At 38.4% G+C, this 14472-nt stretch overlaps 1 protein-coding gene across 1 annotated transcript; it reads right to left on the bottom strand.

The window, feature by feature from the left end:
• Positions 1–2585: 2585 nt before the first annotated feature.
• On the bottom strand, positions 2586–14072 carry LOC137440348 (vesicle-trafficking protein SEC22a-like; the record flags this gene model as incomplete). The annotated part of the gene is made up of 4 exons (XM_068136647.1): positions 2586–2936; positions 6340–6405; positions 9068–9186; positions 13878–14072. Coding segments are annotated over 4 exons (581 nt in total), but the record flags the coding sequence as incomplete, so codon positions are not given.
• Between the last annotated feature and the right edge of the window lie 400 nt (positions 14073–14472).

The following is a 14472-nucleotide window of genomic DNA, read 5'->3' as shown; positions in this document are numbered from 1 at the left end:
AGCAAACTTTATCTCAAGACGGTTTTTGTGTTACTTTCCCTCCTGTCTGTGTGGAGGGAGACAGGCTTGTGAGAGTGGGCTGTGTTAACCCAGGACACTAGCTATCTGTACTATGACATCACAAACAACTGACATATAATTGTAACAGAACCCCAAACGAACAGTGTAACTGATGGTGCTACTGTATCTTTGCAATGCCATTTTCCAAGTGTTTGAGGTTTGCTAGTTGATTTAACAACTTCAGAAGCACACAAATCTCAAATGCAAATCTAGATCCCAGGGGTTCTATCCCAGCACAAGAATACCCAGCACATAAAGCCACAAAGATAAATGAAATCCCTGGGCTTTTCTTCTTTAAGCTAATCAGATTGACTTTTATTTTTTTTCTCCTGTCACCAGTTGTTTATCTCAGGTTTGAGCTAATCATTCAGCCATTTCTAAAAGTATATAAAAAGAACAGCAACAGCCCAACAAGTACAAGTCACTCCATTTACTCACCAATCCATTTCCTTCCAACCTTTCCAGACTTCAAACAGAGGAAGCGTGCAAAACTCCTGGGTTAAGTGGCAGGATTTTGAACAATGAACTACTGAAAGAAATGCTGTCCACGTACATCACTTTCAAAGCATAATTAAAGGGAAATCATAAATGGAAAAAAAATAGCATTAGACAGGTCAGGCCACTGATGCCATAGAGCTGATGCCCAGAAAGAGTTTCCAGGTTACATTTAAATTAAGAAAACATTCATATACATGTCAATGTGAAACAAAACATTCCCAAATTTAGTAGCTTACACATTCCAAATCTACCTTGCTAATATGCAATAGCATTGTTATTATTATTTAGCCTACCCCTACTGCCTCACAAAGGCAAAACTGAGTTTGGAAGTGAAGAGCTTGCATGATACGCAGAACACATACCCTATACACTTCTCCCATTAATAAACCACACCATGAGGCTTTTCTATGCCACCAGTCAAATTTCCCAAACTTGGTGTCCCTACACACATTTGACTGCATAGATAGGACCCATTTTTCTCTTCTAGTCCTGGATTTGGCTCCTTCCTTTAAAAAAAAAAGAAAAGAAAGGAAGAGGGAAGGAAAGGAAGAGGGAAGGAAAGGAAGAGGGAAGGAAAGGAAGAGGGAAGGAAAGGAAGAGGGAAGGAAAGGAAGAGGGAAGGAAAGGAAGAGGGAAGGAAAGGAAGAGGGAAGGAAAGGAAGAGGGAAGGAAAGGAAGAGGGAAGGAAAGGAAGAGGGAAGGAAAGGAAGAGGGAAGGAAAGGAAGAGGGAAGGAAAGGAAGAGGGAAGGAAAGGAAGAGGGAAGGAAAGGAAGAGGGAAGGAAAGGAAGAGGGAAGGAAAGGAAGAGGGAAGGAAAGGAAGAGGGAAGGAAAGGAAGAGGGAAGGAAAGGAAGAGGGAAGGAAAGGAAGAGGGAAGGAAAGGAAGAGGGAAGGAAAGGAAGAGGGAAGGAAAGGAAGAGGGAAGGAAAGGAAGAGGGAAGGAAAGGAAGAGGGAAGGAAAGGAAGAGGGAAGGAAAGGAAGAGGGAAGGAAAGGAAGAGGGAAGGAAAGGAAGAGGGAAGGAAAGGAAGAGGGAAGGAAAGGAAGAGGGAAGGAAAGGAAGAGGGAAGGAAAGGAAGAGGGAAGGAAAGGAAGAGGGAAGGAAAGGAAGAGGGAAGGAAAGGAAGAGGGAAGGAAAGGAAGAGGGAAGGAAAGGAAGAGGGAAGGAAAGGAAGAGGGAAGGAAAGGAAGAGGGAAGGAAAGGAAGAGGGAAGGAAAGGAAGAGGGAAGGAAAGGAAGAGGGAAGGAAAGGAAGAGGGAAGGAAAGGAAGAGGGAAGGAAAGGAAGAGGGAAGGAAAGGAAGAGGGAAGGAAAGGAAGAGGGAAGGAAAGGAAGAGGGAAGGAAAGAAAGAGGGAAGGAAAGAAAGAGGGAAGGAAAGAAAGAGGGAAGGAAAGAAAGAGGGAAGGAAAGAAAGAGGGAAGGAAAGAAAGAGGGAAGGAAAGAAAGAGGGAAGGAAAGAAAGAGGGAAGGAAAGAAAGAGGGAAGGAAAGAAAGAGGGAAGGAAAGAAAGAGGGAAGGAAAGAAAGAGGGAAGGAAAGAAAGAGGGAAGGAAAGAAAGAGGGAAGGAAAGAAAGAGGGAAGGAAAGAAAGAGGGAAGGAAAGAAAGAGGGAAGGAAAGAAAGAGGGAAGGAAAGAAAGAGGGAAGGAAAGAAAGAGGGAAGGAAAGAAAGAGGGAAGGAAAGAAAGAGGGAAGGAAAGAAAGAGGGAAGGAAAGAAAGAGGGAAGGAAAGAAAGAGGGAAGGAAAGAAAGAGGGAAGGAAAGAAAGAGGGAAGGAAAGAAAGAGGGAAGGAAAGAAAGAGGGAAGGAAAGAAAGAGGGAAGGAAAGAAAGAGGGAAGGAAAGAAAGAGGGAAGGAAAGAAAGAGGGAAGGAAAGAAAGAGGGAAGGAAAGAAAGAGGGAAGGAAAGAAAGAGGGAAGGAAAGAAAGAGGGAAGGAAAGAAAGAGGGAAGGAAAGAAAGAGGGAAGGAAAGAAAGAGGGAAGGAAAGAGGGAAAGACAGGGAGTAAGTTTAACCAAGTGAAAAACATCCAGAGGCATCTCACATTGCTTTATTTAAAAAAGAAAAAAAGAGAAAAAAAAAGCCCCATTGAGACAGCTTCTTCTTCTGGAGAACAGATTTACATTCCTGAGAGTAAATAACTGTTGGGACAAGACTGCCTCTAAGTGTTCCAGGACTTGTCAGACATTGTAATCAGGGGACTTTCCTTGTGGTTGTCGCAGCCGGATTTGTAAGGTAGCAAATGCTCCCACAGTCACATGAAAGAAGAGCTGCCACAGGTTGCGCAGTTCATACAGGTACATGTTACACAGGCATATTAAGCCAAAGGTCAGGAAGGATTTGGCATTCCTCCAGCCCGTGTAGTACACAAACAGGTAACACTGTCAGGAAATAAAACAGAAAACAGATTGCTACCTGGAAAATAACATTCACTGAAGAAACATTACCTGGTCAAACTCACAAGTGAAAGTCTAAATCAAACACATGTTAAGAACATCATCAATTTAGCAGTCCTGGAAGGGTGAAAAGTGCATCAATACAAGGCTACACTTGGCTTCCATTAAACCCTCTTTGAGAACACATTATCTCATAATAATTGATTACAGTCTGCAATGATGAGTGGCCTAATACCAAGTGTTCTTGGTAATCTCTGGACAAAACACCCTCTGTTCCACTCAAGCAATGGAGAAGGAACAAGAGGCAATGCTAAGCCTCCTTCAGGCAAAGCAATGGGACAGACATGCAAGGTGGATCATCACATTTGTAGAGCTAATACACCACAATGCTGTAATGCTACTATTTGTTAAGGGTCGGCTTCTGCATGCTCTGGTGTTAAGCAGAAGGTCATGACTGCCCAGAGTTCCCTACGCTGCCTTCTTCCTACTGCAACTAGAACTCTGTTCAAGTCCCTCGCCTCCGTTTCCATCTCTGAAAGGACACAACTTTTATACAGATATCATTTTAACTCTTCCTTGATTTCTACCAAAAAGTTGTTTGCCCCTTTCTGGATCCTAATCATTTCTGTCTGCTGAAGAAAGTTTTTGTTGTGTTGTAAGCTAGATAACAGCATCACTTGGGCCTACTTTGTATTCCAAATCTGTTTCCAGTGGATATATAACCATGCTCACACAAATTCTTAACAGCATCCATCACTGGATTATCTAAGTGTCATTTCTGTTCTCCTTGGGCATTTGACACGTTTTATCAGTCAGAGAAACTCTACTTAAATTTCTTTTCATTTCTTCACATTCCTCAAAGAAGAGCCAAAGCATTGCACAATTGCAACTGAACAATGCAATTTATTGAGGTTACTTTATATTCTGTTTGAAATTCAACCTCTTTCCTATAAATCACGCAGTTCCACTCTGAGCGTGGCTGAGATTAACAGAACTACTTGGGATTTCTCGATATCTAAATATCTTCAAGAGATGTGAGTACTGACAGGATCAGTAAGATTCCTATGTCCTTCCTCCAAAGCAAAGTAAATCTAAAGATAAGTAATCTGTGTGTTTCAGAACTAGATGGAAGTCCTCTGAACCCACTTGGCCCTTTTGAGCAAAGCAAATGCAACCTACTTCTGCTGACAGTTTTATAAATCATATCTGAAAGAGCAATTAGTTGGTACTAGGATCTCAGCAATATAAATGCAGATCATTTCCCAGCACTGTCACCCTCACTGACAACACATGAATAACTGCATCCAAGATTAAAGGAAGAGTCAGGATATGCTTCATTGAAATGATTAATAAAGGGTTAAAAGCAAAACCAAAAATATTGTAAGTTTGAAAATGTCTCAATGCAACATGATGTTGAACAACCCAATTTTACCAAAAAACTGTTTGATCTTTTCAGCAGTCTAGGTTTGAGAATTTAGAGATTTGCCACTTACAGAACAGAGCTCCAGTCAAAAGGCCAAAACACTGCAGTTTTAACACCTTACTATAAGAAAATCCCTGAGGGCTTTTTTCCCTTCTGTTAAGGAAAAGTCTAAGGATGGCAATTACCAATGATGCTTTTCTGTAGAAGGCTCCTCTGTGCTACTTTTTTCAGTCAGCCTGTGCACCTAGGTTGCAAACATTTTCTTGGAAACTAGAAACACACTGCTAGGCTAGTAACTGCACAAGGCAATACAGCATTATGGACATCTTGTAGGTGAATTGACAGTGAAATGTGGTGTCATGCAACACATGGAATTAATCTCACAAACTCCTAAGTGTGACAAATGAACATCAGAATGTGACAGAGAACTGACAGCCTCCTTAGTTCTGAAAACTGACCAGTTACATATTGTAGGACTGACAGCAGAGGGTGTGAAACAAGAGTCTCATCAGATGTATTTTGAATATTAAGAAAAAGCCAACATTCCAAGCTGCATGGGTTCTTTCTTTAATGCAGCTCTATTCCAGTCAGACAGTGAGGGAAACATGTATGTCCTGACAGCTCAATGCACAGGCATGAACGAGAGGACACAGTCTCAAGCTGTGCCAGGGGAAATTTAGGCTCAAGGTGAGGAGAAAATTCTTGACTGAGAGAGTTGTTCACCATTGGAATGGGCAGCCCAGGGAGGTGGTGGAGTCACCATCCCTGGAGGTGTTCAAGAGGGGACTGGACGTGGCACTTGGTGCCATGGTTTAGTCATGAGGTCTGCGGTGACAGGTTGGACTTGATGATCTTTGAGGTCTCTTCCAATCTTGGTGATTCTGTGAACACTTCATAAAGAATAAGGCTTCTGACTTGGAAGAGGAGGGAAGAACATGCCTCTTTTTTTCTCTACACAAAAAGAAGAATGGAGGAGCTCTGCCTTATCTGATATGTCACAAATTGCTGGCATGGAGAATTAACACCGATCTGAAGAATTAAAGAGAGAAGCTGATGAAAAGTCAGCAAGTGGTGAAGAACAGAAGTTGTACTGTGACACTTTGCTGGATGTAAGTTACAGAGAATGGAGATTACAGGTAACCTGGACAAAAGGCTGACTGAGGAAAAGGCTGAAATAAAAGAAATATCCTGAGACATAATTTCTTTTTATGGTTTGACACAGTACTAAACATTATCAGAAAGAAACATGTGGAGTCTGCATGCTCCACAAGTGCAAGAGGTTAAAAGTCAGAAGAATTACAGTAACAGCAATTGAGCATGACAGTGATTACAGTCATAGCAACACTTAATAGTAGTGTCACTAAATGACAAATGCCAGTAGGCACCAAAATACCTTGCTACGAACTATATAGGAAAGTAAAATTCAGATGGGGAAATGGAAAACCTACAGACATGAAATGCAACATGAAACATCAGACAGCAAAAGGAAAACAGTGGAAAGTGGCTGAAAGCTTTGACAAGGGAGGAGAAGCACAATAATGTAGGAAGTGAGGAAAATTCTGGGGTGCAATGCCTAGGTATTCCTGCATTTGCTTCTAATCTTCACAAAGGAGGGAAACAGCAAGACATTTGTTCACATAGCTAAGCTTACTTCCAACTATGAATCTACTACTTTAAGGAAATTAAATAACCTCCACTGCTTGTGACTTTAGAGATAAATTGTAAGCTCCAGACAGAAAAGTACATCTAATCTCTTAATCAATTAACTGGGGAAAAATGCCAGCAAACAGAAGCCCTTTGTATCAATCTAGTGTATGATTATGATTAACTAAATAAAACAGAGAAGAAATTATTTTTTATAATTAACCTATTAAAGTGTCTGTGGCATTTAAGAAAACATGATGACATTTATACATGACTGGGTAACGTTTCTAAACTCTAGTGAATCGCGCAAGCAGAACACACCTGGTACAAACAGGCTGCTGTTCCAAGGAAAAACGCAATGACATAGCTGAAATCTTCACCTTCATTCTGTGAAAAGAAAACAAAAAAGCCCTGCTTTTCAATGCTGCAGCGAAGTACCAGATATTTCCAGCAGGAAAGCTGTTCATTATTGTATGCTTAAATAATCTCACACCACAATTTGTAGTAATCCCCATACTATGCTAAATCAAAAGAATTAGCACTAATCTTTGCTTACTTGTATGTCTGGAAAGAAACTGCCATGATCTAGAATATGACCCAAATGTTTATTCACAATGGACAACTCACGCAGAGACTTTCAAAAGCTTAAAGGTCTAACACTGGATGCTTACCTTCTCCAGACAGCTTTACAAATTCAAGTCTTAACACTGGTAACTACCTTCAGTATCAACTTTGTAGACACTTTGTGCCCTCCTCCAGGAAACAAGGTAGCAGGGAAAGACAGCAACTGGCCGCTAGGGTGCGGTAAAATTCCACAGACTGTAAAGCAGGCAACTGCTTTCACAGCCGTGAGAGCAAACGGAAGCACATCCATTTGTCAAAGAGAGGTTATTGGAAAAATAAGTTTTCTTGATGGAAGAGATAGAAAAAAATGATTTTAAGTGATAGATCTTTCTAGTAAGTGTTTAAAAACAAAATAAACCAAAACTTCTTCCAAGTTATTCAAATGGGTTTCTATAGAGTGGAGCAGAATAAATTTACATGCTCAATGATTATTCTAACTGCAATTCAAACAAACATCTGCAACAATCAAAAACTTTCCCAGGAAAACACTGGGTACTCATGCAAATTGTCTTCCTTGATAATGAATATAATTTTGAAAAGGTGGCCCATTTGGAACTATTATTTGTTTCTCCTCAGAGTATGCTCAGTGTGCATTATTTCCATCTACAGTGCTGACGTGGAAAAAGTTTCTATGTCTGCATATAAAGCTTACCTACACAATGCAGTACCCTCCTCCACCAAAACTTTTGCCTCAGCACACTGCAGTTTGATTTTGTTCTGAGTGCTTTCACAAAACTAGCTGACTCTAACTGCCCATCTCCTGGAGTATAGTTACAGACTGTAGCAGAATTTTGCTAATACCTAAATAAAAACACTGATTATAAAAGGTAACACTAACTCAGAGAGAAGCTTTTGAATGATGTCTCAGGAGAAGCTCAGTTAATTGTGTTTTGGATTACCTCTCCCTACATATTGTGTGGTTTTCCATAATAAAGTAAACTAAGAGAAATGTTAATGGATTTGAATGCACCTCATTTGCCAGAAATGAAAAAGCATCTTCCATCCATACTGCCATCTATTACCTCCAGATGCAGTAACATCCAGAATGAAATTAACTGGCTGCCCTATCATCACTTCAATAGGTTAAGCTAACTTTGGCATTCCTTTTTTAAAATTTCAGCTACAGAAAAGTTCTAGAAACTGTGTGGTACAAATCTGTTCAGTTCTATTTGTACTCCAGTGTATTTAAATTCATTCCTATTTATAAACAGAGAGAATTGTGCTTAACAGAAAAATCTGATTAGGGATGAAATAGATGCATGTTCATTATTTCACTCTAATTTTTGTTCTTGAAAAGAACAAAGTGTTCCACGCAAGGTCCTCCTTTTGAATTGTTTTTGGTTTGATCAACCCTGTTCATCTATTCATTAGTCTTCAGGAAATTATGACACCTCACACACTACTGTGTTATTAAAGCTTTACATATGTAAGACAACTGGAGTACAGGTCATCTGCTTTACCTTACTTCCCAGGTATCAAAAGCATTGCAGTGATGAAGTCCAGAGGTATGTTTGAGTAAAAAGATTATCTCACTAGCCAAGAAGGAGGATTGTCACTTTCTTTCAGAAAACTTCAATAATGTTTTAGTTTCTACCTCCATCACCACAACAGTAGAGCCTTTAATGCTAATTTCACTTTTTTTCCCCCTTTGGTAACTAACAAACATGAACTGTCTGTGCATACTTTCAAGTGCTATTAGCACGCTCACCTGAACGGCTTAAAATCATTAAGCGTTCCTGTTTTCATTGTAGCACAAGAAATAGAACAAGAAGAAAGGGTACAGGAAGGGTCAGAGCAGACAGTTCACATAAACAAATGTTTGTTGGGAGGTTGTTTAGTGAAGGGCGTGGTGTTGCTTTGGGGGAGGGGGTGTAGAAGAAATCACTTGACAGTTTCTCTTACATTGATCATTTCAGCACACAAAGAGAAGTAAGCATCCTACCAAAGAAGGTTTATTAAAAAACAATCAAAAGGTTTAAAAAAATGTAAAAAACAGTTTTAAAAAACCTGTTTCATGATCCCTGCTCTGTGGACCTTTCAAGTAAAAGGAAAGACCAGATTTTCAAAGCTGTCCATTGTCTCTCTCAAATGTTTTTAAATAACATCTATTAAAATTAAACACCCCATGTCCTGGCATAGATTTAGAAAACAGAACATTATGTTCACATACTCACTGCTACCAAGCTACCTAGGGAAGGAATCAGCCACCCACCTTCTACTGCAATTGAAACTCACAGCTTCAATGAGTGATGCATCGCACTCAAGAGGGATGCACAGATCACCAGCAATATAGGTTTCATAAACAGAAGTCTGACCTCACAAATAGTATTTCTGAAAATAAAACTATTAAGACTTAACTCATATACCCATCTTCCAGGGTGACATTATGTTGCTATGCTGCATAACTTGTGAACATGTACAATACCTGCAGAAGACTTTCTATGGCATGAAAGCCACGAATCAAATTCAAAGCCCCACATAGCAGACTAAGCACAAATGAGACAATCCCTGTCAGAGTCACAGGTTCCAGACGCTGATGAGGAGCTGCAAAGTAGATAAAAAAAAGTATCAAAGGTCAAAGCAATGTCCTTAGAAATTTAATAAAATAGCAAACTCATTTTTCAGTGGCATACAGTGCAAGAAGAGATCACCGAAACAAACTGCAAAATGTCAATCATATTTTCTAAGAAGAAGAGATATCTCAAATATTTCAACATAACATTTAAGTATTCTCTCCTTCAATTCACATATGTAACTGTCTTTTATATTTAGTCTTTAACTCAATACATTCAGTTTATTCAGTATGGTACTGAAGGCTCCTAAAACTTGCCAAGAAATCAGTGGCAAAGAATGCACCTGCTAGTGAAATTTGTCCACAATTAGTAGTCAGCTAATAAGCCACATACTTAAAGCTCCTCTCACAACCTCCACTTTTATTTAACACTAATGCATTAGCAGAGCTATTGAGACTGATTTAGCTTGTTTACTTAACAGAACACTGTGAGGCAAAGCTATTGCAGTCCCCTACCTTAAAAAACACAGCCCATGAGTGCTACCAAAGACACAAATAAGAAGACAGTTCTGAAACCACGCTAGTATCTTTATCACAACCTTATGCAGACCTTCCAGATAGTGCACAGAAGTCTCTTACAAAACACATGAAAAATAAAACACACTTTTCTTTCCACGCACACCAACTCTTTTGGGCTTATCTAAGGTCACAAGTACACAGCAGTTGTGTATGTTCCTCATTACTGTCCCTTTCCATAATTAATAACAGAAAGCAAATATGAAAAAAACAATGCAAAACTCTTGACAGTCTAGGCAAGGCTGAGAAAACAATGGGACTGCTGAGCCATACTTAAATCATTCTGTTCAAACCAACGAAGTGTAAAGATGTGAATAATGAGGTTAATGAACTGTAACATTAATAGAGAGAAGGGTGTCAATCCCAGTTGTTTGCATTGCACAAATCCAGGAAAAAAGCTTTCCAAACAGTTTATGAAGTTACAGAACCTAAAGAAATAATGACAAAAGCTATTTCACACTGATAAGGAGACAGGGCTGTCTAATTATGAGTGTGGGGTAACTTAAAAATAAACCACAAAATTAGTTAACTCATTTGTTCTAAATTTAATAGTGCAATTAGTTGCATTTTCTAAACAAAACCATAACCCATTTCTAACTTTCAGAGCTTCTCTAACTGTAGTACGTGTTAGAGGAATACTAGCAGCAACCACTCAGTTAAGGTTACATATACTATTTGCATACCATACCATACTTTTTCAGTGACTGGGTGGTTTGGGTTTTTTACAGCATTTTATCTACAGAGTGGCAAAAAGCTGCAGGTGTGTGTGACTGGTTTTAGCCAAAAGTAATTGTATTTCATTAACTGGTGGATACCATTTGTTCACTGCTCTCCACGCACAGTGCTCTACACAATCCCATCCTCCAAATTTATTGGGGTAACTTTAAAGCATCAGGTGGTAAAATGGTATTTAAAACACTTCTTTGAGAACCACAGAGAGAAAAGTAAAGAGCTTTGTCAGCTAAATCAAGACAGTGTAAGAAAGATCCTAAAATACTAACTTTTCTTTCTTATTAAAATACAAAAACAAATCCAAAAACTTCAAAGGACATTTCAAACGACAACTGATGTCAATTAAGCTCTCCAGGGCTTGATACATTATAGCTTTACAATCAAAGCAACAAGACTCATTTAAATAAAGAAAAAATATATATAAATAAGGCAAAACCAGAAGAATGAAAGAGGAGCATCAGAGAAGGCAGGGTAAAGGACAGCTGACCTTGAGTCAGCACATCTGTAAATCTGAAGAGATATGGTAACTGCCATATCAAAAAGTCTCTAAAGCAAACAAAGGATCAAATAATGCACAAATTCTTAATTAAAATGCTAACATTTCAATTAAAATCTAGGAAATTTACCCAATGTGAGAAACTGTACTACTTGGAAGGACGTTCATTTAAAGATAAAATGTATGAAAACAAAACAAACCATTGAGTACACCATTGGGCAAAAGTAACTCTGATTTGACAACTGCTCCTTCATTGGGAAAATTCTCAGAAAACAGCAGATTTATCCTAACCCAAACCATCATAGATCAGCATTCTGTCACCATAGTTCTAATGCCTGCCAAACACAGACGTTCACCTCTGAAGCAAAATTCTATCCATAGTCTGTACTTTATGCATCACACACAGTAATTACTCCTACTCCTCACTACAAAATCACAACTGTCACTAATGGAAAATGGCTGCTATGTTCAGTTACTTGAACAGCATAGGAGGCCTGAACACTAGACCTTGGGTATTTACCCAGTTACAAGTATATGCAAGCAACGCACAATGTTTCATCAGCACAGCCAAAACTAAGACATCAAATTCTGTTACTGTTTAACCAAACAAGATTTGCATCTATCTAACTTCCTCCCTCTGCATGCCATCCAACTTGATTTAACACACTTTATTCTCTTAGAGCAAGTCACATTTTTTAACAGGACAACCTATTCAAGAAAGTACACCAGGCAAATTATCTCTCCTTGTGAAGATTTATACTTGGAGCAAAGGAGAAACTTTGAAGTCCAGCCAACTGAGTGGGTAGCAAATATCCAGAGAAAGTTCTTTTTAAAGATGGAGAGAAGCGATGAATGCAAAGAATTACAAAGCTATTATCAGACTTGCTAAAAAAGACACGTATTCAATAGCATCTAAAACTTGAGCTGAAGAAGGAGCAAAGTGCAAACCTCTCATAATGTACAGCCATTTGCTTGGTGAGATTCTACAGCAATTCAAGGAAGGAAGTGGATAACTGAACAGAGAGATCTACGGAATTCAGAGGAAGAAGAAACTTAAAAGTAATTGAAAGGGGAAACAGAAGAAAGTAGACGTTGAAAGAGGACAACAGAACTGCTTCTGTAAGACAACTTGTGGAAAGGTAGGTGAAATATACTGGAAGATCATCTGCCAATTATTGTTTAATTTTCATTTCAGTAAAAAGGGAAATGCTCCTTATGCATTTTAGTTTAGGCCCATATGATCTCCCAACACTTTTTATTCAGAGAAGTGATAAAAACCTCATCTCTTACTACATGGACAACTTTGAAAATACAGCCAGTTTAGACATGGGCCAAATTCTCTTGTGCTTATTGATTCTGTTTTTTTTTTCCAGCTGCAGGAAGTTTGAATCTAGAGAATTTTCAGAGTTAACCAATTGCCACTTTGCCACCGTAACCTTTCCACAAGCCAGGAGTACACTAGAACTTAAAAAGCAACAATGTAAGCATCAAAAGTAGCAAAGGAATGGTATCCCAGCACTACATACCTTTACTCATCTACTGTGTATATGTGGGGGTTGTTTGTAAAGGGATGTATAGAAGATTCCACTCTTCTAAACAATTAAAATATCTTCACACTTTTTATTTATTAATTTTCCAGAATCAATCTCTAACACTGTTAAAATGATTAGGTGGTGTTGGACGATAGGTTGGACGCAATGATCTTGAAGGTGTCTTCCAACCTGGTTTATTCTATTCTATTCTAAATTGCAAGTACAGAGATTGTGAGCTATTTCTACACTGCCTCATAATACCCAGAATTCTCAGGATCAGGGCCCCACCAGTACAAATCAGACATCTTTAGCAGAAAGTAGTTTTCAACCTTCTAGAGGAATCCTTAAGAGCAAGTAAAGCAATTAAGATAAAAATGGCAAAGAGATTCTATTGAGAGACAGGAAAATACATATAAACTGCACAAAATTAAGCTGATCTCTTATATTAGATACCTAAAGGAAGAGCTGTTAAAATTCATGATTGAATTTTCACCCTGACACTGTAAGATGAGCAGTACTGATGTATGTCTACCCAGGATAACTAGCTTTATAGACAGAGGTACTTCTGTGAAAAAGGGGGAAGATTTTAACAACTTAAAAGCAACACTTTCTTTTATTCTAGTTATGATTTTGCTTCACTAAACTTGCAATACTGGAATCAGATGATGTTAGTTTTACATGTGAAATCCATGTCTTAGTGCAAGGACTTGGAGAGTTTTAAGTTTTCTGTCCTGCTGGAAAATATCTAAAGATGCACTTCAAACTGACCTGGAATTTTCACTCAAAAACACAAATCTTTAATCCAGTTCAACCACACAATTCCATATTTACCTCCTACCTGGAATAGATGAAGTTTTGAAAAATTAATGACTACTTACATGAATGTGGCAAGTATTGCTATTATTAACATCATACAAGAGGCACTTATTTTAGAACATCTTTTAGTCAGCACAGCTCTTTGGATTTTCACTGTCACAGATGCTTCTCCCTCCAAGCTGCTCTAACTCCCGAGACTATGTTCTTAGCTTGTGTCATCACTAGGTATTACTTGACAGAGGTAATACAAAACTTCATAAATCTTGAAAGGTCAGAAAAAGAAAGATCATCTTGGTAAGAATTCTCTTGTTCAATAATCATCTTAATTTGCTTATTTTCATGCAGACTTACTCTACTGAATAGACCCACTTCTCCCTCAAGACTACTTTGGGAGGACAGCCACTTTGAGTAGAGGAAAAAAGAGACATCTAAGCTCAAATACATGGAAGATAATGGCAGATTTATGCTGTAAGAACATCATAGTGAAAAAGCTTTTCTAAAGAAATAGTAACAAAGATTAGTTCTACTACCTGCATATTTAAGTATATGAAACCAAAACCCTGAAACTTACCTGCAGATATCTTACCAGTACCCCTGTATTCTGGCACAGGTAAACCTGTGAAGCCATTAGCTGAACCAAGTTCTGACACTGAAACTTGATAAGGTGGTCTCAGCTTGATTTCTGTCTGCATGTCAACAAGATTCATCTTTGTTGACAAAGAACGTGTGTTGTTGTATCTCTGCTTGGTCCTCTGAATGAAATTATCTGTGTAAAATTTAAAATACAAAGGTATAACCTCATGGACTTTTATTAAATGATCCAAGATGCAGCAGCTTTACATACTACATAATTCATAAACTGAAATATATACTTTGAAAAGATTGCATTTTTCTTGGACTTTTTTCATGCTATTTCTGTTTTGTGACTAACATATCATGAGCTACTTAATTCTGAAGAAAAATTAAGCTCTAGAAATCTAATTACTTAATAACTGTGAATAAACTAATGATTCTTCCCTGCACGAGCCTGAATGTGTTACTAACAGAATGGATTTACCACACTCATTCTAGCTTTTACATTAATTTGGTAAAACATCCTTATGAAAAATTAACTCCTTGTGACAGTTTTAGGCTGTGCCTTTAAGAAAGGGACAATTACTGGAACA

The sequence above is a fragment of the Melanerpes formicivorus genome, unplaced genomic scaffold (genome assembly GCF_026170545.1).
Source record: "Melanerpes formicivorus ecotype bairdi unplaced genomic scaffold, bMelFor1.0.p_v2 SCAF_2830, whole genome shotgun sequence".
In the NCBI taxonomy this organism is placed as follows: Eukaryota; Metazoa; Chordata; class Aves; order Piciformes; family Picidae; genus Melanerpes; species Melanerpes formicivorus.
Note: the sequence above shows the minus strand (reverse complement) of the source record. Positions and strands in the feature narration are given on the sequence as shown.